The sequence below is a fragment of the Rhynchophorus ferrugineus genome, unplaced genomic scaffold (assembly GCF_030347505.1).
Source record: "Rhynchophorus ferrugineus isolate W39M unplaced genomic scaffold, kcgeb_rfMv2 rfM3, whole genome shotgun sequence".
Classification (NCBI taxonomy): Eukaryota; Metazoa; Arthropoda; class Insecta; order Coleoptera; family Curculionidae; genus Rhynchophorus; species Rhynchophorus ferrugineus.
Genome location: NW_027472582.1, coordinates 38,328,910 through 38,355,678, shown reverse-complemented (window position 1 = coordinate 38,355,678; position 26,769 = coordinate 38,328,910). Strand labels below are relative to the sequence as shown.

The 26,769-nt window shown below is 30.1% G+C and overlaps 2 protein-coding genes across 6 annotated transcripts in view; one reads left to right on the top strand and one right to left on the bottom strand.

Annotated features, from left to right (window-relative positions):
- The window catches only part of plx (PTB_TBC1D1_like and TBC domain-containing protein plx), a 192,588-nt gene that overhangs the window by 72,724 nt on the left and 93,095 nt on the right, over positions 1 to 26,769 (bottom strand). Inside the window, exon 2 of one of the 5 annotated variants that reach the window (XM_076397979.1) lies at positions 12,524 to 12,643. The exons of 3 other annotated variants lie outside the window; for them this stretch is intronic. Coding sequence is in view for 1 of the 2 variants with exons in the window: in XM_076397977.1 (XP_076254092.1) it covers positions 2,523 to 2,582 (60 nt within the window). In the remaining variant the exon portion in view is untranslated. Of the gene's footprint in view, positions 1 to 2,522; positions 2,598 to 12,523; positions 12,644 to 26,769 lie in introns of those variants that run through there. One more of the 5 variants, XM_076397977.1, reaches the window with a different exon arrangement.
- The window catches only part of LOC143192669 (cilia- and flagella-associated protein 61), a 37,653-nt gene continuing 13,696 nt past the window's right edge, over positions 2,813 to 26,769 (top strand). The window contains 16 exon segments of the mRNA XM_076398146.1: positions 2,813 to 2,937; positions 2,994 to 3,127; positions 6,234 to 6,507; positions 6,509 to 6,687; positions 8,515 to 8,707; positions 10,614 to 10,793; positions 10,875 to 11,002; positions 11,052 to 11,161; positions 17,274 to 17,374; positions 17,429 to 17,513; positions 17,581 to 17,740; positions 19,359 to 19,500; positions 19,554 to 19,729; positions 20,011 to 20,192; positions 21,768 to 21,943; positions 22,008 to 22,219. Of these exon segments, the coding sequence (XP_076254261.1) occupies positions 2,813 to 2,937; positions 2,994 to 3,127; positions 6,234 to 6,507; positions 6,509 to 6,687; positions 8,515 to 8,707; positions 10,614 to 10,793; positions 10,875 to 11,002; positions 11,052 to 11,161; positions 17,274 to 17,374; positions 17,429 to 17,513; positions 17,581 to 17,740; positions 19,359 to 19,500; positions 19,554 to 19,729; positions 20,011 to 20,192; positions 21,768 to 21,943; positions 22,008 to 22,219 (2,557 nt within the window).

Sequence of the window (26,769 nt, the reverse complement as noted above, 5' to 3'; positions counted from 1 at the left end):
AAATTGTTATAATTCCAAACTGCTTAACTTGAATCATGAACCGAACGAATCGATCACTGATTACCATAATAAGATGTTAACTTTAATATTAATTTATAACTATTGTAAAAATTCTCTACCAGAAACCATTCAGCCTTACACAGCTTGTTTAGAAACATAACTGAGATAATTTCTTTATTAGATTTCAGTGTCTTGTTTTTACCAACTAAGCTTTATCTGGGCTGAACCTATTGCTTAACATGGATTCCAAAATCCCCGTTATTAAGCCTACCAACTAGAAACAGAGATTCAGATCATCCGAGACCTATGACTGGGTTAATTTCCCTTGTTGGTTTCGCATTATTGCTTTTTGGACAATCACAGTTGCAAACAATCACAAACATAGATTGACGACTTGCAACTATCGCAAAAGTAAGAAGACTGTCGCCTTGACCACTGCACCAACTAAGCCGGCGAAAAATGGTTTCAGGTCACTTTTTATATTATTAACAACGTAAGTAAAACTTGATTCAGAGGACTTTTAATACGCAACACTTTTACGAGGTCCGAGTGTTAAAAATTGTATATTATTCGGGCGCACTCTATATATCTCTAATATACGTGTTAATGTAAATATTTTTAAAGAATGTATACCCCCTCAGAATACACAACAAACAGACCAAGAGCGGATCTATACTTCAAACCATACAAAACGTGATATAATTTCAGTGTATTTATTTCAAGTGATGTATATTATATCAAATAAAGCACGAAACTTCGTAGGAATTAAACCAATGGTAGGACCAGATAGGAATCAAAATAAGGATCGAATCATTGGTATTGTTAGTTATTTAGATCGGAAAATAAAATACTCGTGCGGGTTTAAGACATATTAGACACGTATATTAGAACAATTTTTTAAATAATAAAAATATAAACGATGATAATGACATATATATAATAAGTAAGGCAATGAATAATATAATAAACACGTAAATATGAAGATGATTATTATTATCTGTATGAGATAGTACCGAGTACCGACCAAACGGTCTCTTGCTGATGTCGCCCTGATGTGTTTGTCGTTTAACTGCAACTTTTGGTTTAACTACCGGGGTTTATGGATGGGTAAGGATTTGATTAGATAGTTATCGTGTTGTAAGGCGCTAAGAGAGAACCTCACACTGAGCATGTTCCTGAATCTTTTAACGAACGGGATGTCAGACTAAAAATGGGTTCCTCATAAACCAAGCGGCACTGAGTAACGCGCGGACTTTTTTAGATTGGAATACTTGAAGTAGTGCAAGTTGTCTCTCGGAGACGTACCTAAAGCACATATGTGTTCCGTAAAGGCAGAATGAAGAGGAATGGAAATAGTAGGATGTACACACTATTGCCTTTGCAAATAACCAGCTGAATTTGGGATGACCATTGGAACCAGCGATAGAATTGAAGACGTATGATAAGAGAAAGAAGTATGATAACTTCTGGAGCCAGATGATAGGGATTCAATGATAGAGATGCTTTTTCAATTTGGGGGAGGTATGATATGATATTGGCAAGCTCTAAAAGTTGTTTGCTGGTGAGGTTTTTCATATGGTTTGTTGTGAATCCATCTGAGCCTGGAGCTTTTTTCGAAAATAGACATTTTATTGAGAGCTAGTCGTCTCTAGGAGATACTATGCTCTTTAAAAGATAACCGGATGGAAAGTTTTTCCTCTTCAAAGAGGGGATAGTGTCAGTTATGAAGGCCAACATCTATTATAGTGGGCCAATTGAGCTCGATTTTTTTGCGGCTTTGTTGGATTGTGTTCGAAGTTTTCCCCTTTACGCCTTTGGCGGTGCGCTAGAGGTCATAAGGAGCAGTAGGGTTGTCTAGATTTTGAAGAGATGATTCCCATCGTTCCAAGCTTTTACCCTGTCCCTGACATATCGGATTACACTCGTTCTCGATTCAGTTCTGCTCTCAATTGTCCACAAAACGTCCTTTTGTAACCCATGCCATGAGCCATGAAGAGGAAGTAGGCGGTAACGGTCAAATATCAGTTGTCCAGTCATGGATTGCTAACAATATAGTTTATAAATTTCATTGAAAGCTAAGATATTATTGCTTATAATTACTACTTTAAAATTATCTTGATTTTATAGTCAAATATATAAGTGAATATTCAAAATTATATTTTAAAGGTTTTCGGCCGTATCAAGTTGATCGACATATTCCATTTTTTGTATTAATATTAGCATTATTAAAAAAAACAGCTATATATACGTACAGAAAAAGCCTTAACTAAAATGTCTCCTTTTTGACAACTAATATTGAAAAAAAAACAAGTTAATTTAAATACTATTAAACTTTAATCTTAATCCATTAGAAACATCGACAGCGTTTTTTTCATTAATATTTATTAGTAGTATAAAAGCACGTAGGTAAAGCGTAAACAGTAATAAACACTCATGTGTGGAAAACATTACCTACTAATGGTAATACACGTTTGATATGGAAATATATTAAATTCTATAACATTAATATAATTTTTACTTACAAAAAAATACCCATCCACGTTAAAATTATTATATGCATATGTTAAACTAATTAATACCATAATAATATAAAGTTGAATAATATAATTATAATAACCTACTGTCAAACTAATTAAAAACATGTAAAACGTCAAAGTCTTTTAGACGTTATATTTTTTAGAATTTCTATTAAATATTTTACATGAACGATCGAGTAACTACGATGAATCGGTCAAGTAAAAATTTGTTTTCCCATTCAATGAAATCAATCACAAAATCAGTACCCTCATTTACATCATATGATAGATCGAAAATGTTCATACTCTCGCCCAAAAACGTTCGAAGAATCGGTATCGAGGAAATCAAACTGGTAGCACGGTTAATTAATTCTGAAGTCGAAGACATTTTTGGTAAAGTAGACTGCATTGAAGAACTCTTGTATGACTTTTTGATCTTTAGCAATATTTTATATAAACCTATCTTTTAATTTTTAGACATACTCGTTATTTAAGCTTAGGAATTGAAGATGAACACAATCATATTGTCGGTGTCGTTATTTTACACAATAGCCCAAATATACCGGCACTACCACCATGGGAATGGGATCACTGGATTTTCAACATTTACGGTAAAAATGCACCTAAACTATTCCAATAAATTTTATCGTATTATATAATATTTTAGTACAAATTACCTCATTTAGCAATTTAAATAAATATACTGATTATATAAAGACCTAGAATAGCTCTTGGTTTATTTTTAAAATATCATTTAAAAATTATGTATCTTTACTTTAAAAGCGGCATATTCAACTATGTTAGAATATATAAATATCAGGTTTACACGAAACCAACACATATAGACCTTCACCTTATCGCCCATCCGAAATATTATCTGTCCTTAATAAAAGAGCCTTTCAAAAAACTTCCTAAAACATCCATCATATGAACAATAAGAGCCATAGCTCAGACACTACAAAATCGAAAACAGGAAAAGATAAACGTTCCCAAAAAGTTTGAAAAGCCAAAAATATTATACTAAAGATTACAGAACTAAACATTAGGTACAACTATAATATATACACGGTGTAAAATAAGCCCATATACAAAAATACTAACACACTAAATGTTTACCGTCGCAAAATAGCACACTAATGTTGAGGCAACTAGAAAAAATCTGCTTTTTAAAAATCTTTTATTCGAAAAATAATTAAACATTTAAAAATGCATAAATACAATCGGTTAAAAAAATGCGAATTTAAATATTAACATCTTTACGTATGATCTTATTGTCATCATTTTCGTAATGATTTTTTCAAAATAAGAGCCATGAACATTTAATTACTTATTTAAAAGTTTTGTCATTTTAATCCCGAATTCTGTTTGAATAATATTTATTTTGTTCAATGTTTAATTAACTTAATGTTTTTACATCCAGTAAAGATAGTAACGATACGAAAACGTAATATACAATAATTCAACATTCACAGGGTAAGATCATTAATATCATACCATGTAACAGTTTATTTTGTCATCTAATCTATTACGATGACCATATCTGATGCTTAGTTAATTGAGCGTTTTATTAGATGCATCAGATATGGTTATCGTAATAGATTAGATGATAAAATAAACTGATGTTGCGATACAAAGTAAACTACGTTCTTTTTAGTCAATGAGACAAAAGATACGACAACTAATAAATATATATATATTGTATCATTACATTTACTATCGACTTTTTATGGATACATAATATTGAACATATCTTCAACTTAAAAACGATATTACAAATTCATATCAGAGATATTTTGTTTATGAGAAAAAATAAGTAACTTTATATACTATTAAACATTAATCTTAATCCATTAGAAACACCGATAGTAGTAGATTTTTAATGTATTAATATTTATTTTATAACAAACGCAATAAACAGTAATAAATAATCATATTCTACGATTTATGGAAACCACCACTACTGTACTTTTCCGGAACCACTCCACACCAGTTGGTACCTATCTGACACTAAAATTCACTTCAAAATTACTCCCAGATGTCAGATCAAGCCTGGCTAAATTCAATTGGCCAGGCCTTCAATTGAAAGATATTATAATAATAATGTGTGTTTGTTGTACCAGGTTGTGGGTAATCAATTTTAGACTATAGATAGGTGAATAAACTGTAATATATGATCGGCTAGTTGCACGCAGGCGCACTTAAATAAGTTGAATGAAATTTCAATTTAGTTTGGTTATGTTTGACATTTTAACGACCCGTATTTTGTTGAGGAATAAATTTAACTAAGGTGTCTCGTTGAATAATAATTGATATCATTGCGAATACAGTTATCAATACTTTAGCTGTACTTAAGTACATTTACATATGGGTTTATTGCATATTATATTTGAATTTACTTTTACACAACACCAAAGTACCCTAAAAGTCTTGTAATATTTTTATATTTTTTATCGAGCAACATACGTATATACGTACTTGTATATATGCACTCTAGAGCACATCCCAAACACGTAAAGTACCTTCGGAAACAGTGTCAGTACCTATTACTTGCATATTTTATTCTTACAGGCGTACATGTTTAAACTTCAATTTTTAATAACTACTAGCAAAAATAACATTAATATAGATATAATCTACAATATATCCTAATTATTAATTTTATATTCATATTTTAGTTGCGTTAAAATATCAAATATATAACAGTTACTGGGGTTAACAGTTATAGGATTAATATATATATATATATATATATATATATATATATATATATATATATATATATATATATATACATATATATAAAATTTGTATTGAAATATGCATGCGCAGAACTAATCTTTCAAAGTTCGCTGTGTTTAATGTTTTCAAATTAAACTTTATTATTGATGTTATGATGTAATATTAATAGTAATATTTAATTCTAGTACTGACGAATATACGATGATCATGAAATTATTCATTGACGTATTTGATAATATTTGCATATTATTTACAACAGAACCTAATCGCCAAATATTGTTTCTCTCTATATATGATTTTTGTGCTTTATATATGGGTTGTGTAATATTGCTAAAACATATTAGTTTTATTTAATTGAATCCTTTAGTGTTGTTGTCAACGCAAATTAAATCAAATAAAATTTACTAGAAAATGTAAAATGACAATCTCATTATTCTACAAAATATTGTTAAAAAACGAATTGAAAGTTGACAGTCCTTAATTATATAGTAAATTATTCTTTAGAATTTGTTTAAAAATGTGGATTCTGGTGAATCGCAATATTGCTGTATATATAATATAAACATTTATAATCATATAAATGTACTATATGATTTCAATAAATATATAGATATTAGAGCACCTTAACAAAATATTTAATTTCTAGTTTTATTTCAAATAATTTAACATAAAACAGCATTAATTGTTCAAGTTCATTGGCAAAACAAAATCTATTAAATTATTTTTATAGCTTGCAAAATATATTTATAACATAGCCAACTAAACAACAAAATTCCCATGTAAATGTAAATTAATCATCAGGAATACTATTTACTATAACAATTAATTGGCAATAACAAATAAATTAAATCGTAATTGCTTTTCTACGCAATAGGCATATGGAATCATTAGCAGTTAATAAAAACAAAACGGTATTATTTTCATCAAGAGCTTTCATTATCTTAAAACTTTTCAAAACCAATAAAGTTTAAATTATAGGATTAACAAATAAAACTTCAAGAAATACATTCTGGATGCATCTAATGGCATATGAAGCTAAATATGAGATGGTATTCCTTCGGCCCATAATGCAAAATATTTTCAATTACCATGAGTATATTGAGAATGTTATCCTTGTTGTACCTATCGGTGTTATAGAAATTGATTGTATGGAACCATTAGCGACAAAAATATATCCCAAAGTTAAGTATGATATTTCACGTAAGTGGTTAAAAATAATAATAGTTGACCGTAGACTGTCCCAACCAAAATCGAAGTCAGAAACTCTACGTTATTACTCGAGAAAGTTTTATGTTAAATTATAAGGTTAGAAGAGCTGTAGAAGAAGATAATGATGATTTAGTACCACTGATTGAACTTTATACTCCACGGTTGACAGAACTGTATGGAAAATATTACATTGCAGAAATATTAACAAGACATAAGGATTCAGGTTATTATTCAGTGATTTATTTTAATTTAGGAAAAGCGTCAGACCAAATTTGTTGAGAATACAAAAATTAATACAAAAATCCAACCAGAAATCACAAATTTTCAGGTGTGATAAACCATGGGTATGTAAAATAACAGCTATTCTTTCTTTTTATCCGTTTGAATGATGGCAGATCAAATGAATAGACGAATGACGTAAGTCACGCCCAAATATCGGCAAAGCTACTAGATTACAAAAAATAATAATTAAGGAAAGTGGTAATTAAGTAATGTTTTCTGAATATAGTTTATAGATTCCTTAAACAAATGAGAATTTAAAAATATAAATTGACTATTATTAACAAACTAGTTTGACTCATTTACATAAGGATAATAGCTTATTATTAAACTGTTACATAGAATTTCAGTGAGAGGGTAACCCAGTGTCTTAAATTGTATTTTAATAAAGAATACAGTAACAAGTAATATAATCACATCTTAAGGATAATTCTTAATATGCTTCTCTTGCTTTAAAGTGTGATGATATAATATGGCATATAGATGGCGCAGCTAGAATTAAATCCATATATATTTTTAGTTAGCCCTAACCCTCAAAAGATGCGTGTTTAAATTTGAGAGCTGTCGGATCAAAAATTTGTGAATTGTAGCACTTTGAGTGAAGCAACTTTTATTATTGCGAAAAACATGGATAAAAGGAATTTCGCGTATTGATAAAATATTGATATTTGAGTGGAAAAAATACAGTTGAAGCAAAAACTTGGCTTGATGTCGAGTTTCCGGACACTGCCCCAGGAAAATCAACAATCAAGGATTTAAGGAATGCTAAGTTTAGATGTGATGAAATGAGCACCAAAGACGGTGAACGCAGTGGACGCCCAAAAGAGGTTGTTACCGACGAAAACATTAAAAAAATCCATAAAATAATTTTGAATTACCGTAAATTCAAACTAAATGAAATAGCAGATACTTTAAAGATATCAACTGAATGTGTATATCATATCATTCACGCATATTTGGCTATGAGAAAGCTCTGTGCACAGTAGGTGCCGCGTGAGCTCACTTTTGACCAAAAATAACGAGGAGTTGATGATTCAAGCGTAATAAACCCGAGTTTTTGCATCGATATGTGATAATGGATGAAACATGGCTCCAAGTCCAATCGACATTCATCCGAGTGCACTGCACACAATGCAGAGTGGATACGCATGGAATAATTTTCATTGTCTACCTTGAGAAAGGAAGGACCATCAACACTATTACATAGCGTTATTGGACCATTTGAAGGACGAAATCGCCGAAAAACGATCGAATTTGAAGATAAAGAAAGTGTTGCTTCACCAAGACAATTCACCGAGTCAAAAATCAATGAATTTGGCTTCGAATTGCTTCCTCATCCACCGTATTCTCAAGATCTGGCCCCCAGCGACTATTTCCTATTCTCAGATCTTAAAAGAATCCTCGCTGGGAAGAAATTTTCGTCGAATGAAAAAGTGATCAACGAAACTGAGGTCTATTTTGTAGCAAAGGACAAATTGTACTACAAAAGTGGTATCGAAAAATTAGGGGGTTGCAATAATCAGTGTATATGTTGAATAAAATAACTAATTTTGCCAAACAATATGTTTACTCTGGCACATACAACATTTTTGATAAGGGAAAAACTAATTAATTTAATAAGAAATAGAGATATATAGATAATCTCTTTTATGATATAAACACTTGTAATATCAGACAAAACACAGCCAAAATACGATATACTTAACAATACACTTGTATATCATCGACAACTATTTATTTTTAATATACAAATATTTATGAACAATTTTAGGTCGTCATATTATTGTGGCTGAATATGAAGGATGTGCCGTCGCAGTCATGATTTTGAATGAAACAGTTAACTACGATATACTAAATGAAGAATTTGAACTAACTCCTTTCAACGGACTCAAAAAAAGAAGCGAGGACGATTTTGTGGATTTAGAAATACCAAGTCAACTAGATGTATTGCAGTCCACAACCGAGTAAATATTACAAAATTCAATTCTGCGTACAAATAACTCTCTTCCGCCCAACAAAAAACACCACCTGTTGAGTAATTTAAAATTATTTGATTTAAATCATATCATAATATTGGACATTGTTAAGAACATAAATTTAAAGTATTAGCGGTTTTGTGTCAGCATCATACTTTTTTCTTTTCCGCTATTAGAGTTTTGAGTCGAATAAGCGTCCTTGACGTCGAACCTTAATATTACTTCTTTAAATTGGAGATATCTGGTAGTGAAACACGCCAATTGCTTTTAAAGGCGTTTAGTAATATTGACTTGAGTATAAATTGTTCAGAACTATTTCAATAGCTTAAAACCAGTGAATTTGGTGTCGAAGTTAAGGAAACGTAGTGGAGAGGCAAGATTTATGAAAACGAAAATTTGAAAGTTCACACTAAGCCAACAATTGGCTATAAACTACCGTTATTAAACTTATCAGATTTCAATTTTAAGAAGTGATCAAATTGAGCGAACAAAAGTGCAACAATTATAACTTGCAAAAGTGCTAATGAACTAAAAAGTACCTAAAAGCTCACTGAATATGATCACCAGATATTGCCTCATCCGAATACCACTTTCAGACGATGAGTTATGGCCTAATCAAGCAGCATTTCACTTCACATATAACCAAAAGGGGAAATTCTTGGAATACCTCAGAGAACGAGTTAACCACTAACAGTTTTGATTATAATGTTATTATTAATGAGGATATGGCTTTTCTGAGAAAATCATTGTCAAGTATTGATCTTATTTATAAATATGGAAATATGTTATTTAACATCAGATATCAATCTAAAAAATATTAATAACTGTTAGATTAAATAATAAAATAGAGCACAAAATTCGCACCCCTGCCAGTTTCTTTGAGGTATACGAAATGACCCACAGAAGTATAAAATCCACCATTATAAACTTAACAATCCAACATTTTACAACAATCCCGACATTTGGATTTTTTCCATATTATTTTAGTTTTCGACATACTAAAGTACATAGAAATCAGTTGAAAATAATCAGACAGCTTTTTTGTTGCAGGCTTTTTATATTTGTTTTCATTTATTTAGTTTTACACCATGATACTCACTTTGACTCTTACTATTGATCCAAAAAAATGGTCCACAATAATTAATTTTTCTCACACTTTCAGCACGTACGATAAAATATCAGAATATAAAGATTATACGCGTATTTTATGTAGTAATATAAGTAGTAATATATGCATTACTCATCAATACCAAAAATATAAATTGTAAACTATAAAATGCATCAGACAGGGTTGTTGACACTGGGCGACTCGGAATTATTATGAGACGGGTACACGATAAAATACATTGACCCTAATGTAGATAAATATTTTTTGTTTTGTACGTAACCTTTAGAAAATATATAATATTTGTATGTATTAAATACATAAAACTGACACAACATTTAACCATAAACTCAATATCTCGATAGAAACCTTTATACCCAGCACTTGAGGAAACGTCAATTATTCTGATATAACTATGTATACATTTAACTACAAATATATCCAGTTGACAACCTTACTCTATTATATTCTATCGATAGTTTTCTTTTATTCTGTCATAATTTCTCAAATCTATGTTTGTGATTGTTTAATATTTGTGAAGTATTCATCTTCCTATTTATAAATATGTAAATATGTTATTTCACATCAGATATCAATCTAAAATATATTAATAACTGTTAGATTAAATAAAGCCTATTAGATTAGTTAGTAGTGTAACTAACATAAATAAATATTAAAGTAATAAATGACATATGCATACATTTTTCTTGATTTTCTAAACAACTATTTCATATTTCTCCTTTACATCATACACCAATGCAACAATTACTATTTTATTTTCATGTGTAGCCTAACTGATGAAGTGGTAGCTGAAAAAAGCGTAAAAATCGCCAGCAGTCACGATAACGATGACGAGTATCTGGTAAACATACTAGAAAGTGAAAGTGATTATTCATTGGTCATTACTAGCTCTGACTTATTTGCATTTGATGAAGATGAGGATATTGATGGAAATGTAGACAAAGAGAGGTGTGTATTATTAATGTTCAAACATGTATATGCGGCGTCATAAATCAACTGAAATATAATGCCGTTCATATTTTACTTTAGATTTCACGAGCTGGGAAACTCAAACTCCAGTTTCGAAATTCTGAAAGAATTAGAAAAAGTGAAAGCTTATGAAGTCGACCCACGTCTTACTTACGTAGATATGATGGAAAAACTATCTAAGAGTTTAAGTAACTAAGATTGTATTTCCTAGGCATATGTAAAACTTATTGTTTACAGTGTCAACCAAGAGTCGAATGTTAAAGATGCCAAAATTTTACGGAAAAGGCAACGCATTTTGCATTGAGGTGGCAGCATGTCATTATAATCACCAATATAGCTTAAATTTGGTAAGTTGAATTATCAGAACTGTATACGCATCAAAAACAAAACGTAAAGGAACTAAAATTTAATTTCATAATTAGATAAGTTACTTTATCTGTACAAAATAAAAAAATCATCTGATTCATATAGTAAAAATAAAATTATAATAATAAACAATAAGAAATATTTAACACTAATTGATACATTAATTATGTTTTAGCTACATTTATTAAAATAAGATTAAAGCTATTAAATATATTGGTACTTTTATAATTTTTATAAATAATAATATGTGTTTCTAACTGTCCTGTATTTCTCAATAATATTAAGCAAAGAGAAAAAGACTGTACAAATGAAGCTACCTACTATATTCCAATTGAATTCGCGGAAATTAACGCTTAAAAAGAAATAGCGGGACTGAGAAGGAATCGTCTATAACGATCTACTTCCAGTTCGTCATGCGATCGATTCTCAATTCTGCTGTAGAAAACTGGAGAAATACTTAGTCAGGTACAGCTCAAATTGAATATTGAACATAATTGCACAAACTCTTCAAGGACTGCTGTTAAAAGTGAATTATGTTTACTTCATTTTTACTCATTTAATACGAGGAAAGATAGTATCAAATTAGTCATTACCATATTATTTTTTATTTTGTTTACTCTTTCTAAGTTTATACTTACAATATTTATTATTTGTTACTTTCTTTTTTATTTACACACTCAACAAAAAATATGCTTTGTAATATATTTGAAAAAATCTACAGATGAAGCCCTTCAAACTATTATGAAATAGAACGTAAATTATCAGGACTGACATAAATTTAATCATATGCATAAGAACTTGAAGATGAGATACGAGTTGAATTATTTGTTGTTCATTAGTTCTAGGACCAATAGTTTGAAAGTTTTCATGGCTTGAAATTTTCATTTCATATTTCTTAGCCATTTGGATTGTCTTTTTTGTACTTCATTTCTTACTATCTTTATAATAGCAATATCTATTTATTTTATTTGAAAATTAGTTCTATCCATATTATATATATATATATATATATATATATATATATATATATATATATATAATACTTTTTTTTACTAGACTTTTAGACTTTTCAGATACTAAACTATAAAACTAAAGTAAATATTTCTGTTAAAAATTACGTTACATTGAGATACATTTATTTCTTGACAATAATATTAAATCATCCATTCATATTAGAAATTACTAAGAATGTGTTCTGTTACTTAGTTTATATTTGACATCCATAAGAAAATTTAAGTCGGCTTGGTGGCGCAGTGGTAAAGCCGACAGGACGGTCCTCCTACTGCTGCCATAGTCGCAGGTTTGAATCCTGCATGGAAAATAATCTCACTCACGCCACTAACCAGGCTGAGTAAGACTGAATGTCTTCTTGGGATGATTTCTAAAGTTGGTCACTCGCCAGTCGGTAGAATTAATGCGGAGGACCGTGGCTCTGAGCCCACGTTAAGCTGTAGGTCCAGTCACTAAAAAATCCAAGAGGCTGACGTGACTAAATGCTACTTTTTTATAAAAAAGCTTAGATATCATTCAAATAATTAATATTTTATTGATTTCAATGATTGTTTGAAAAAATACTGATTTCAAAAAACATAAGCTACAATTATGTATCATTTAATATACTGTTTTATTTTATTATATATATATATATATATATATATATATATATATATATATATGTGTGTGTGTGTGTGTGTGTGTGTGTGTGTGTGTGTGTGTGTGTGTGTGTGTGTGTGTGTGTGTGTGTGTTATATCTACTTTATTAATACTTAAATAATATTGCTAAATTAATATTATAAATATAAATATTTTCAATTTTGAATGGCTTTTTTAAAAATACATATCCTGTACATTTTTCCGGTGACAATCTTGGCAATATCAACTTGACTGAAGGTGAACTGGTTCTAAAAATATTTCAATAAGTCGGACTAATTGAAGATGTTAACAAGTGACAGAAGGTGACTGTGATAGAGGCATACTCTCATCCTAATGAATTGACAACAAAAGCAGCACTACGGAAAACTAAATTCAAGTGGTACAAAAATACGTGTATAATGGTATAACTAATGGCTGATTGATGAGGATAAATTTGTTTTTCAAAAGAGCACGGGCAATCCCCAGCAATATTTTTCCAGGAAGCACAAACAATTGTAAAAGAGGATCTATTCCATGCTAAATCACGGCCCACTTTCAAATACTCCAGCTAAACCAGGAAATTATTAATATCACTTACTACAATAACTGTTGTAATTTGTTGCAACAAAAGCCCGACCTTCGTGACCGGAATAAAATTTGAGTACCTCGAATCTCAATGTTTTCTACAAACCTCACGTTTTTACACACGTGATGTGGTTCGATTGTTTACTAAACCCATTGCTTCAAACTTGCTCACAAGATGAATGATATTCAATTTTGTGTATTGACAGAATCACGTAACGCACAAAACATATTTTTTAGACAATGTATTTTAAAACTGCAATTATCCGAAGAGATTTTACAATAATTATTGAAACATCAAAATTTAGAATTCAATCTCGCCTATTATATCTATAATTAATATTCAAAGCAATAACTGTGTTGCATATTTTTCACATGCATCTTATGTATTTAAGGACTTTTAAAATCAATTTTAAATTGATGTTAAATGCTTACCATACAAATAATTCACCATATCGCACTAAAATGTTTATATTAAAAGGTTGTATATTTCTTATTCCCGCAGATTAAGCACGTAGATTCAGTCTTTGAGAATTTTCGGGTGTGAATTAAGCAATGCTTACGACGAAATCTCATAAATAGCACGTTTAACACTATACGAATTCCAACATGAAAAAAATTTATTTGAAGTACGGGAATAAATCTGTAGCAAACTTGATGTCGATGTTATTGTCGTTTAGCTCATAAAATTGGTAATTATACTCACAAACCTTAAAACGGCGATTTGAATCAAAATGACTTGCCGCGCAAAAGATAAATATTTTTAAAAAATTGTCAATGGAGACTCAATGCAAACCCAACATTGAACAAATTGATGAAAGAAATTGATTAGAAAAATGTATTATAACATCATGCTAAACAAAATACAGAGCAGATTAGACTCAAACTCAAGCAACCGTATTGGTTTGCATCAAGAGATTGATAAATAAATCAAAGAGATTGGTGTATTAGTCAACCATAAAGTCACTTTGGACCAATGAGGTGAAAATATGGTATAGGTACGTTGGTAGTTTTGAGTCTGTTTTTTTTTTAATAATTTAATTATTAGCAAACCACATAACGATACAAATAATTCGCTATACAATTACTTATATTACAAAGTAATATGATTAGCAAAGTGGTGTATCAAAGCACTTTAATTATTTGCACGATAGTAGCCAAAAAAATCTATAAATCAAAAATATTAGGAAAAGTTTTACCAAGATTTACGAAACCGCTATAACCAGCTTAGTGGTGCTAGTACATCGGCATTAATAATAGCTGTTTTAACAAGTATTGTCGGTGATTCGATAATTAACGCCAGTCGACGAACTTGATGCATATTTGAACTCCTCCATTTTACGTACATACGTCAAAATAATCAAATGAAATATGATTGATTTTTAAAAAATTGAAGTTCTTGTGATTTTACTCAATCAAAAACTGAATTCATCCAGATGGTGTTCCCAAACATTGCCCAAAATTATAAAATGCATGCTTGCATGAGTGAGCGTTATATTGGCTTCAAAAAGAATTTGAGGTCAATTAAGTTAATTTTAAGATTCAGAATAAGATGGCATGAAACTCGGTTGATTGCAACGAACCAAGATACTGTCAACTGCCTAACTCGAATCAGTAACCATTATGTCGCGGAATATAAACTAGCCACGTCTTTGCAAGGATACCCCGCTTGCGATGATGAAATTAATGAACAACGTCACCAAAGTCATTTTGAAAAACTACTACGTGGGCGAAAACGTTTTTATTCCACTGCTATGATTCCAAAAGACATGGCATTCGACTTTAAACGGCTACAATTTCTAATGCGGATTTCATTTCCATTCTAAATAAATCGCAAGACCAATTGTTAAATCTTTGCAGCATCAATCCAAAAAATCCATGTATTTAACATGACCAATTGTATGATCCATGTTACCTGTCGGAAAATGCATTTTCAAAAATCATCAACATTCTTTATTTACGCACCAGAAAACAAAACTAACAATGTTGGGTATCAAGAAGCATAAACACTATGTTTATGAGATAAGTTTTTTATGAACTGGAACAAGCGGTTCGAATTGAATACTCATAAATCAGACGGAACAACATCTGGCGGATCAATATAGAACGTATATATTAAAACATAAAAAAGTTATACGAATTTTCACCGAATGTTAAAATGCAGATGCATAGTCGTTAGCTTAATCTCAGTACATAGTGTGAATGGAAGAAGGATAAAAGTATAAACAACACTGGAAGGGTGCAAGACGAAGTGGCTCAAAATTATAAGCTAGGCATAAGACATAAAGCTGCAGTGCTAAATAGAAGGATTTATTTAAATAATGCCTAATTACTGTATATAAAATTGTTTTTTAAACTGACCCCAATAAAATTGCAACGCCAATTAGGGCTTACAACAAAATGTTATATTGCGGCCTTCTTCCCATTCTATTAATCCATTTCTGCACCTCTTCAACCTTTTGGTTTACCAAAATATTTTTTGTTAAAAGTACTGACATTATTTTTGCTGTAAAACGTTAAAACAAACAAACATGTTTTATTTATGAAATAATACCTGTTTGGGACTGAGGCATGCATTGGAATTTTTAAATGTTGATCAAATAATTATTCTCAAAAAGAAACCTGACAAACCGACAGAACAGGCAGGACCTTACAGGCCTATTACAATATTACATGTGATATAAAAATTATTTGAGAAATTTCTGTTAAAACGTATTAGACTTTTAATTGAAATACCGGATTTCCAGATTGGTTTTCGAAATCACTACTCAACAATCGACCAAGTGAGTAATAATAGTTGTTGAAAAGGCATTCAAAAAATATAAATACTATACCCTACAATATTCAACTTCAACATTCAACATAGTCTTGGCCCCACTCCTGTATATGCGCAACACTGTTGATATTCCAACAGCAAGGGAAACAGTACTTGTAACATTTGCCGACAACACAGTCATCATGTTAAAATACATATCTCTGACTAAGGCTGTAGAAAAGGTCCAAATAACACACTAGAGACCAGAAAATGCAGTTTAATAGCTCGAAATATGTTCATGTTAATTTTGTGTTGCTTCGGAATGACAAAAAAACCTAAGAAAACCTTGTTATATCACTTGGCGAATGCCCAATTCTTCAAACAAAATCAGTTAAAAACCTTGACTACATATCGATGATAGGTTAAATTGGAAATATCAAGCATATCAGATTAGACTCAACGAGTTGTACTGATTAGTCGAAAGATACTATCAACTTAATTGGTGGTTTATCAGCTAATCATAAAGAAAATTTGAACATATGGGGTACAAATATGGATTTAACCTAAAACATCAAATAACTGGTAATTCAACGCAGCCAAAACAAAATTCTGCAGTTAATTACCAATGCTTAAGTAACAAAGGAAGTGATGCATAATGACCTCGAAATCAGAAGGATTTATCAAATGACACAAGATTTCGCCTTAAAACATGAAAAAAGGTTGCTAGATAACAACGTAGATATAATACACGCAGGAAATCAGAAGATTGAAGCTAACCAAAGCACATGAGCTTGTATAGTGCATAAGAGTATTCTTAACTTTATCTTAAGTAGTTTAATTTTATTTTAATTGGGAAAATGCATACTGATGTATTTATCCCGTAGTCGCATTGGTTGTCTGTTAACACAAGCACAATAGAACAGTAGTAATAAATTAATTTGCAAATTCAGGTTGTACTAAGGATATCTAATGTAAGATAGTATATCTAATGATATTTTGAAAAAATATCAAATATTTTACTACCTAAAAATAAAACTTAGACAAGAATATAATTACATTACCCATCGCAATTCCTCAAAATTAATCGACAGTTATAACAGTTATATATATTTTTTCCGATACAGGTTTTAGGTGCTGTATTTGAGTGTTTTCCAGATAGAGATTATTGCATTATGAGTATACCAAGCTCATGTTCTCTAGAAAATTGGATGTATAGATTTATTAGGTACCACGTTAATTTTTTATTCTAAAATATATTATTACCAGGTTATGATTTCAGGGTTGTTCCAAGAGCGACTGGTTCATTCCCATATGAACTGTATGTACTACATAAAAATTCTCTTTTAGGAAAATTAGAATGTCATGTAAGTACTTTTCATCAAGACAAACCAACTAGAGTAATAACAAATTTTAAAATTAATTAATTAAAAGGTCGCTACTAGAGAACACATGCCCGAAATTATTACGCTACTGAGCACAATACCAACGCGCCCAATAATTCTCTCCCATTTCGAAATATGTTTTGAATATCCCTATAGTCCCTATCAGTGTTTTGTTTTCCTTTGTGAAAGTCACGTTGTTGGCACAGCAGGTAATTATAGATTATCATTAAAAAATATATTAATATGTAAAAATCGTTGTATTATACATTATAAATTCTTTCCGCTGAGCAAAACTGTCAAAAGAGAATATCATTTGGGTATTGCTTAAAAATATTTGCCTCAAAAAGCTAAACATCATATCATTGGTTCTTCGCGAGAGGTTATATTTTTTGCCAGGCTATACCAAAAAGTTAATAAACCACTTCGATCACATCATTTAAAGTCATAAGCAGAAATTGAAATTCAAATTCAATATAATTAAATTATGCTGTCGATCGAATTTTATTTATTTAGCTCTTGTTTAAAAATTTTGTTTAAATAAACTTTTAGGATAAATATAAATTACATTGTGCAAAAATTGAGCCTCAAATAATAACACTGGTCACACAAAACCAAAATTGGATCTTTGCATTGAATTGAGCAATTAGACGTAAAATATCAGGAAATTGTTTCCCTTCAAAACGATAATAAATATAATACAAATTAAAAATTAAAATGTAGTTATTAGTTAATATATAACTGATACTTGTTCACTTCTATGACCCTAGACTTTATATATTGACAAACTTTTCTCATTTACTTATTTTGGCATGAAGAAATTTAACTGTCTATTTGAAACGCTTTTTGAAAACTTTCGTTATACTTACGTGTCGCTGAGAGAAAACATAAAAATAAGCACGACACCGAAATACCATAAATAAAGTACCATTTTTCGATTCAACTTTATCATTTGATAAGTACCAGGTGCTTGTCTAATTTGTATACATTTTTATAAATCGCTAGAAACGTAATATTTTACAAACAACTCAGGACAACTTTGAGCTGATTTTGTCTTATTAATTTATTCTTTCTTCGGCTGATGGGATATTGCATCATCAATATTAAGAATATGGATTGATTACGGTAGAATATGGATAATAGCAAATAGAAATTTCAAGAGAAAAAATACAATTAATAAATTAATCTGAAAATATACGCAGTTCATTGAAACAGAACTCCATATAAAATTAGCCCGTCCTTATTTCCATAATAAAGTAAATAGTTTATAATTTTACATATTTTACAATATAAAACGTTATTGTTTTTTTATTGACTCCTTTTAATCCCCTGATATATTCTGATGATTTTATATAGATCATTCTTCTGAAAATTATATATATATATATATATATATATATATATATATATATATATATATATATATATATATATATTAAAAATTCTTAATTAATCTTAACAATGTATATATTACATCAATAGGGTTACAGATCCACATCAAACACGGGTTTGTGAAAAGTGCATTTTTTACAAAGATAAAAGGACAAGTTCAATAACTAATCCTATCTCTCAACCAATATATGGATTTCCGTCAACTTTGTTTATCAAGTCATTTGTTCGTCAACAACAAAATTTTTATAAGGCAATATAGTGAACCAACGAAACTTGATTAAAACTAAGTTAATTAAGTTAATATTTCAAGTCGCTGCTGACATATAGGGTCTTATTAGAAAATACTAGAATAACTAAAAACAGCAATAAGACATGACAATTAAAATTTATGATAAAAAGTATATAGTTACCAAATATAGTAAAAATTTTTTTCCGTAGTTGTTTCAGAGGAATACAACATCGACTACATCGATGCTCAATATAACATTAAACGATGGATTTCATTAAAACATCTGCATAGCGGCACATTTGGTATAATCGAAAGTCTTATATTATCACCGATATTTCAGAATTCAGCTAGGTCTAAATAACTTAGTATTACTTAGTCTAGAGTTTCAAATATTACCATTGCAGATATTTAATGGGTGAGGTACATCGCCTGAGTGATTATCAAGTATTATTTTATAAACATAAATCATACGATAAAGGAACCTACAGGGAACGACCACTTGCCAATTTGTTGCAATGGTTTGTACCAATATTACCCAGACAAATCCCTGAATATGATTTCAAAATGTTAGAAGAAGAAGGTAAGTCACATGTGTAATATATGTGTATATTTAATTATTTTAATATTTCATCTTTCTTAAGAAAATCCCTTTAGACTTCTAAATCGTCTCACTCCTATTACATATTTTTATTTTTATTGTCGCAAAGTACAGAAAATAATTGATGGTTATCATGTGTTTAGTGACATGCGACTTTAATAGGACAAAAATAAAAATATATAATAAAACTTGCGTGTCATAGTATATCAAGTACAATAAAAGCATTCATAGGTTCAATTCCCATAAAAAAATATTGCTTTTAGGGTATAATGTTCCAGAAGCCTTAATAAGAAAAGATTCATATGCACTTTATTTAAGTACCATAGCCCATAGTAGCATGAAGAGATTATGTATTAATACTAAAATTGTGGTAGTCGGGTGCAGTAACACAGCATATGCTTTTCTAGAATCATTATTATTGCATAATAAAAACATGAATTATGCGGTAAGAGCATTCCATTATTTCATTATTGTGTAACGATATTATATTTTCATTGATAACTAAAATTAACCTCATACTGTTTGTCTAGAAAATATATATGTAGGCCATAAAAACAGCATACCGTGCCAGTCAAGAATCAGGATTTTTGTTAAACCACAGATAAATAAATAGCACCATCAACTGATGGAGGAACTTATTCTACATCAATTGTCGCTTTTATTGATTTTTAATCAAGAGTTAATTGTAATTCTTAAGTCAAACTTTGGAATGAAAATAGGAAGTGCATGCGTGTAATTTGATTTTTTTGACTCTAAAAGGTCTTTATTGATAAAAGTGTGAATATAATGATTTCACGAAACATTATTTTCTTTCTTTCCTGCAAACTATTTTTGGCAAAATAATTTTTCCGTGTCGCAAGAACGATATTAGCTTAGCAACGATTCAGCCATCAATCATCTCATGCTAGCCAAGCCGTGCTTCATTTCTCTGAATAAGCGATAATAAGATGACGCTACGCCTGATGAGTACGCTATGTACAGCAGATCTTCCCATTTAAGCTACAACAATATATCAGTCATAAGACATAAGCAATGTTGTGCTTCCGTTATTTGCTGTAGCTAGAATTTTTTCCAACAACCGTTCAATCAGTTCAATTGCAATAACAGTTTTGTCGGGCTTTAGCAGATCGTAATACATTATACTTTGCTGATTAATTGTAAAATTCAGAGCAAAACTTTATGGCCATGAATATTTCACTTCATTGTCGATGTGAATCCACTTTTTTCAGCTAGTCACAATACGCCATAAGAACTATTTTTTGCCTAGCAAATAATTAAAACGCGATGTTGAAACGATTGGAAATGACATTTTCAGTCAATTCCTGTGGTAGTATTTTCTTGGCTTAATTTTGAACTAGGTTCTCGCCCAATAAGATTTGCAATTGACTGAAAAAATAATTTAATAATTTACTAATTAAATTATAAGTCTCTAAAGATGTTTGTAACAAAAAGGCTTCAAAAATAGATTTGTGCAAATCAAACTATATATTAACGTCTAGATATATGTATTATTAGGTATTGGTATAGTAAATATATAAATATTAAGTATAGTAAGTTCACTCTTACCAAAGCATGTATATACAAGCATCCAATATTTCAGCGTCAAATGTGAGCTACCAATGTCATGTATCATGTCATGTGTCGTGTATAGTATCAAATGTCATGTATGATCTTAGTTCATATACATCTTAGAAATATCTGTCTCTTCAATGTATTTAGTGTTATTCATATTTCAACCCTACTATAATAGTTGTATTGACCGAATAATTCCGATAGACCTACAGAGTAAAAAGTCCCTAATTTATATACAAAATTTTCAATGAAAGGATTGAGTTTTGGATTTCCTTTTTTTTTCAAATGGAGAATCTTACAGAATATAACATTTCTGTAGCTTGGCCTTTAATTCCAACACATTGTATTTATAAAAATTTTAGAATAACCACTAACTCAAACTACAAATAAAAATCAGAAGAAAAATTTACTATATTTTACCTTCATTTAATCAAAAATATCATTTTAGTACACTTTTAATAACGTAACTTTAGTATGTCCCAATGGATTGCACCTAAGGCTACCCAAGAAAGTGAAAGAATTTTTTACCGTACAAAAAAACTTTATGACTGAAAAATATATTGATATGATAAGCCTGAAAACCTACGTTCAAGTGGTAACAGGAAATATAACTCAAATAAATAGGTACAACTAATTTTAATGAAATTTAAAAAAAGATTGTGAAATATAACTTTAAATGACTTTTCAGAAAGGAACAGTATATAGTTATTAATGACCACAGCTCTTTGAGCTACGACTTGTTATTTCTTATGTGTGGAGAAAAGTTCCAAAAGCCACTGAAAGATTACCGAATGCCATTTGCGGAAAACCCAGAAAATGTGTTCATCATAAATAGTCCTATGGACGGCAATAAAGCTATATTGAAACTAAAAGAAATTAATCGAAGTGAAAAAAGTGAAGGTAAGTTTATTTTATATAATACCTATTTATTTCAATCACACATAGAAGAGTATTCTGATTTAAAGTCGTAGACATTGCTTACGAGATAGTATGATAAATCCTTCCTAACTTCATATAGTCGCTATATTAGATTTTATAAAACCAAATTTTTATACATGTTACTTGGGGAGTCACTTGAAACTGTCTGAAGGGGCGAAATTTATAATGTTGTCCTGTACAAATGAAGAGCAATTGCTTTTGCACAGAACAAATTTCAGTTTTTATAAAAAGTCTGACATTCCCGGAATCTTCGACTATAAACTATTGAACACAAATCATGCGAAAGATTATTCAAAATACTTATTTTCGGTAATTTATTGAAAAAATTAATAATCCAACGACAAAAATACCGACAATATATACTAGACCTGAAAAATAATAGGTAATGATAATGATAATATTGATAATTTTTCCACTTTAAAAAGGCATTTATTGAGTATTGATTGAACATATTTTCCGTCATGTAACAGGTCAATTGAAAAGTCCCCAGTCTGATACATAGATGGCGATACTAAAATTAAATACATATGTTTTTTTAGTTAGCTCTAAGTCTCAAAAGATGCTTGTATAAATTTGACAGCTGTCAGATCATTAATTTGTGAATTATAGCATTTTGAATGAAGCAACATGTGTTAATGTGAAAAAAATGGATAAAAAGGAATTTCGGCCGTTAAACTGTGCTTGGTGCGGAGTTTTCGGACACCGCCCCAGGAAAATCAACCACCAATGATTGGTATGATAAGTTTAGACATGGTAAAATGAGCACCAAAAACGGTGAACGCAGTGGACGCCCAAAAGAGGTTGTTACGGACGAAAACATTAAAAAAATCAACAAAGTTATTTTGAATGGCCATAAATTGAAATTGAATGGAATACCAGACACTCTAAAGATATCAACTGAATGTATACATCATATCATTCACGAATATTTGGGTATGAGAAAGCTCTGTGCAAAGTGGGTGCCGCGCGAGCTCACTTTTGGCCAAAAAAAAACAACGAGTTCATGATTCGGAGCAGTTGTTTGAAGATGATCAAGCGTAATAAATCCAAGATTTTGTGTCGATGAACCCGCTCCAAACAGTCGGCTGACAAGGTTATGGCATCTGTATTTTGGGATGTGCATGGAATAATTTTCATTGACTACCTTGAAAAGGGAAGGACCATCAACAGCAAATATTGCATAGCCTTATTGGAAACGGTCACATTTGGAGAAAAAGAAAGTGCTTCACCAAGACAATGTACCGTGTTACAAGTCAGTGAAGACGATGGCACAAATCAATGAATTGGTCTTCAAATTGCTTCCTCATCCATTGTATTTTCCAGATCTGGCCCTCAGCAACTATTTACTGTTCTCAGATCTCAAAAGAATGCTCGCTGGGAAGAAATTTTCCTCGAATGAAGAGGTGATGGCCAAAACTGAGACCTATTTTGAAGCAAAGGACAAATCGTACTACAAAAGTGGTATCGAAAAGTTGGAGGGTCGCTATAATCAGTGTATCACCCTTGAGAGAGATTATGTTGAATAAAAAAAACTAATTTTGCAAAAAAAAATTATTTTAATATGGTAGGCCGGGGACTTTTCAATTGACCTGTTACGTCATAATTTTCCTTTATATTTTTTTAAAATAATTCTTCGGTATTTCGAAGCCGAGCTAGTTAAGCCATGCTGCATCGACAAACAATAAAAACATTTGAGCTGTAATGGTATATCTTTCATAAAATTGTTCAATTTGTTCAATTGGCATCAGTAGTTGTCTAATACTCTTATTTTCCTTGCGGAGTAAAAAATAAAATGAACGGATAAAATGGCACTTTAGTTATTTTGTGTCGTAGTCTTCTTATTGGTTCTTTCGATCAATATCGAAAAAAATGTATTCATCATCTGCTAAGTCTGGAAGTTCTTTACGAGTTTGTGTTGGGTTTTAGCCCAAAAATCTTACAATTAATTGTCTTCGAACTATTTTGGTCTTCCAGATATATTTTTGCCATTACCATCAAAATAGCCACTTTTAAATCATTGAAACCAAAACTGATAATTGAAGACGGAGCAGCGTCACCAGCAGAAGTTTGTTAAAATGTTTGATAAGCTTCGAGTAGAGTTTTAAAAATCAAATAACATAATTTTGAACGTTCTAGGATTAGTGTCTGTATACACTGAAAATTCAATTATGCTAAATCGAATAGTTGAATATATTGACACTTTGCATGGTTACCTATAGATATCACTGATCAAAATTTCATTACTATACATAATTCTTATAATGCTTCATTCATGCTTCATTATATTATGTGTGAGCTGCCACAATCTCTGTGTTTTTTAACGGTTTATCTCTGTTTATACAGTCAAACGGCATAATTAACACCTAAACCATATAATTCATAATTAACAAGTCAAATAGATTATAGTGATGATTTTACGTCATAGATCATATAATAGAGGCGAGCATATAATATAGTTTTCGCGAGAATTTAAATCTTAAAACAGAAAAAAGTACCTTTTTTCTCGAAAACCCTTTATTTCATGAAATATTTATACATTTTTAAGAAATAATAAATAAATTTGAATATTATATAATTGGCTTTTAAAAATTAGTCATACACGCAACTCCAAAATTGTTATTTCTTAGTCTAAAATAAACAGAAAATGGATATAAAAAGAATTTATTTAACAATAAATGGAGATTTTTAACCAGAAAATATCAAAAATGTAGTCTTGGCGTCTCTAAAATTCCCATAATTTTGTAAATTGTGGGAATATTACATTCTCATTCGAAGATATATTGTTAATGTACTGACATAAGAATCGACACAATATATTTTTTTAATGGATAACGAACTACACAGAAATTCCGTTAATCATAACATTTTATCGCTTATGCTCCTGATAGCAGAACAGCGCTGAGTGATTTCGCATTTCTCCACGCAAACACGCAAAATTAAATTTATCGTACAAACACGCAACTTTGAAGCTGATTTGACCCAACAATATCGATAGGTATAGTACTTATCTATTCCTTGTTCCTTTTTTGGTTCTGCACCACTAATTTAAGCAATAACAAATATATAATAATTACGTTGTGGTTACGTTATCGAAAGTAAAAAATTTTGAAATTCTGTGAAATATAATTTTTCTTCATGACCCTCTCAATAATTTCAATGTTTTAATTATAAATGTTGTAAAACAGACAAGTACCTTGAAACTAATCATTTATGTCAAGTCCGTTCATTAGTGTTTCAATAGACGATTCGTTTGTGTTAATTGCACTACTATACTTCCTTTTACGGTTCTACACTATTATTTTAGAATTCTCCATTGAAACTAATACAGGCGTTTGTCATACAAAATTGATTTATTAAAATACCGTAACCATTCTTGTAACAATGTGTCTCATGGGTAACAATTTATTGGGTTTCAAAAAAATAGAGAAAATTAATGATAATGGTCAGTCAACTATTAGGTCGCAGATTCTCAAATCCTACATTCTAATGGTCACTTTAAAATAATATATAGCGATGAATATTAAAATTTAAAACCAATCTATGTGGATATATCGCAAAAGGTGGCCCCCTTGAATAAATATTGGATCTACTTTATAATAATGTACTTTACATCCCTAAATGTGAAGGAGTAAAAATGGTCACATTTGCTGATGGTGCTGCAATACTCGCTACAAGTAACTATATTGAAACAAATATAAATAAAGCACAAACAGCTCTCAATAATATTACTGAGTGGACTAAAAAATGGCGAATGAAATTAACAACGAAGTCTACATATGTGGATTTCATCTAAAGCTGTTGATAACTGGATATAGAGCAACTCGCAATAGGCAAACTTAGCAAAACGTTTGGGCCTGATGCTAGAAAGTTCGAAAATTAGGAACCAAGAGAAAGATCTTTACTAAATTGTATATATTTCCTATTTCCTCAAAAAAAAAATGTTGTCAAGGAGGTTGGTATGATATTTTAGAAAAGGAAAAAATGTTTTTTTTTCTACAAAATGTTCCAGAATTAAAACAAAAGTGTTATTTTCGTTATATTAGATGTTATAATTGAAAAAAGTTATCATATTTTAAACGTTCGTGAAAAACTAAACCAAAAACTACTTAAATAGAACATAATTAATATAATAATAACAGCACATGTTTATGAAGGTACATAAAATTAATCTTGAGAAAATTGAATCGAGTAAACAAATAAAATCACTCAAAATTAATTTACTAGTATTGTATTATGCATCCCACCTATTTACAAAACTACAATGATATTTGAAATATAATGTGCATTAGTCTTAATAATAAAATATAATGTTAAAAGTAGCAGCAAAAAAATGTGGAACAGTTGTCATTATAAATAAATTATATCATAATCTTTAATAATAGTATCTTACAGGCTGGTTTAATGTATAATATAATAACATACTATGTAAATAACAAGACTGATGTAAAACTTATATCACTACACCCCTTTTCCTTTTTTATACATCGTTGTCTTGATGAAATACAATTGTT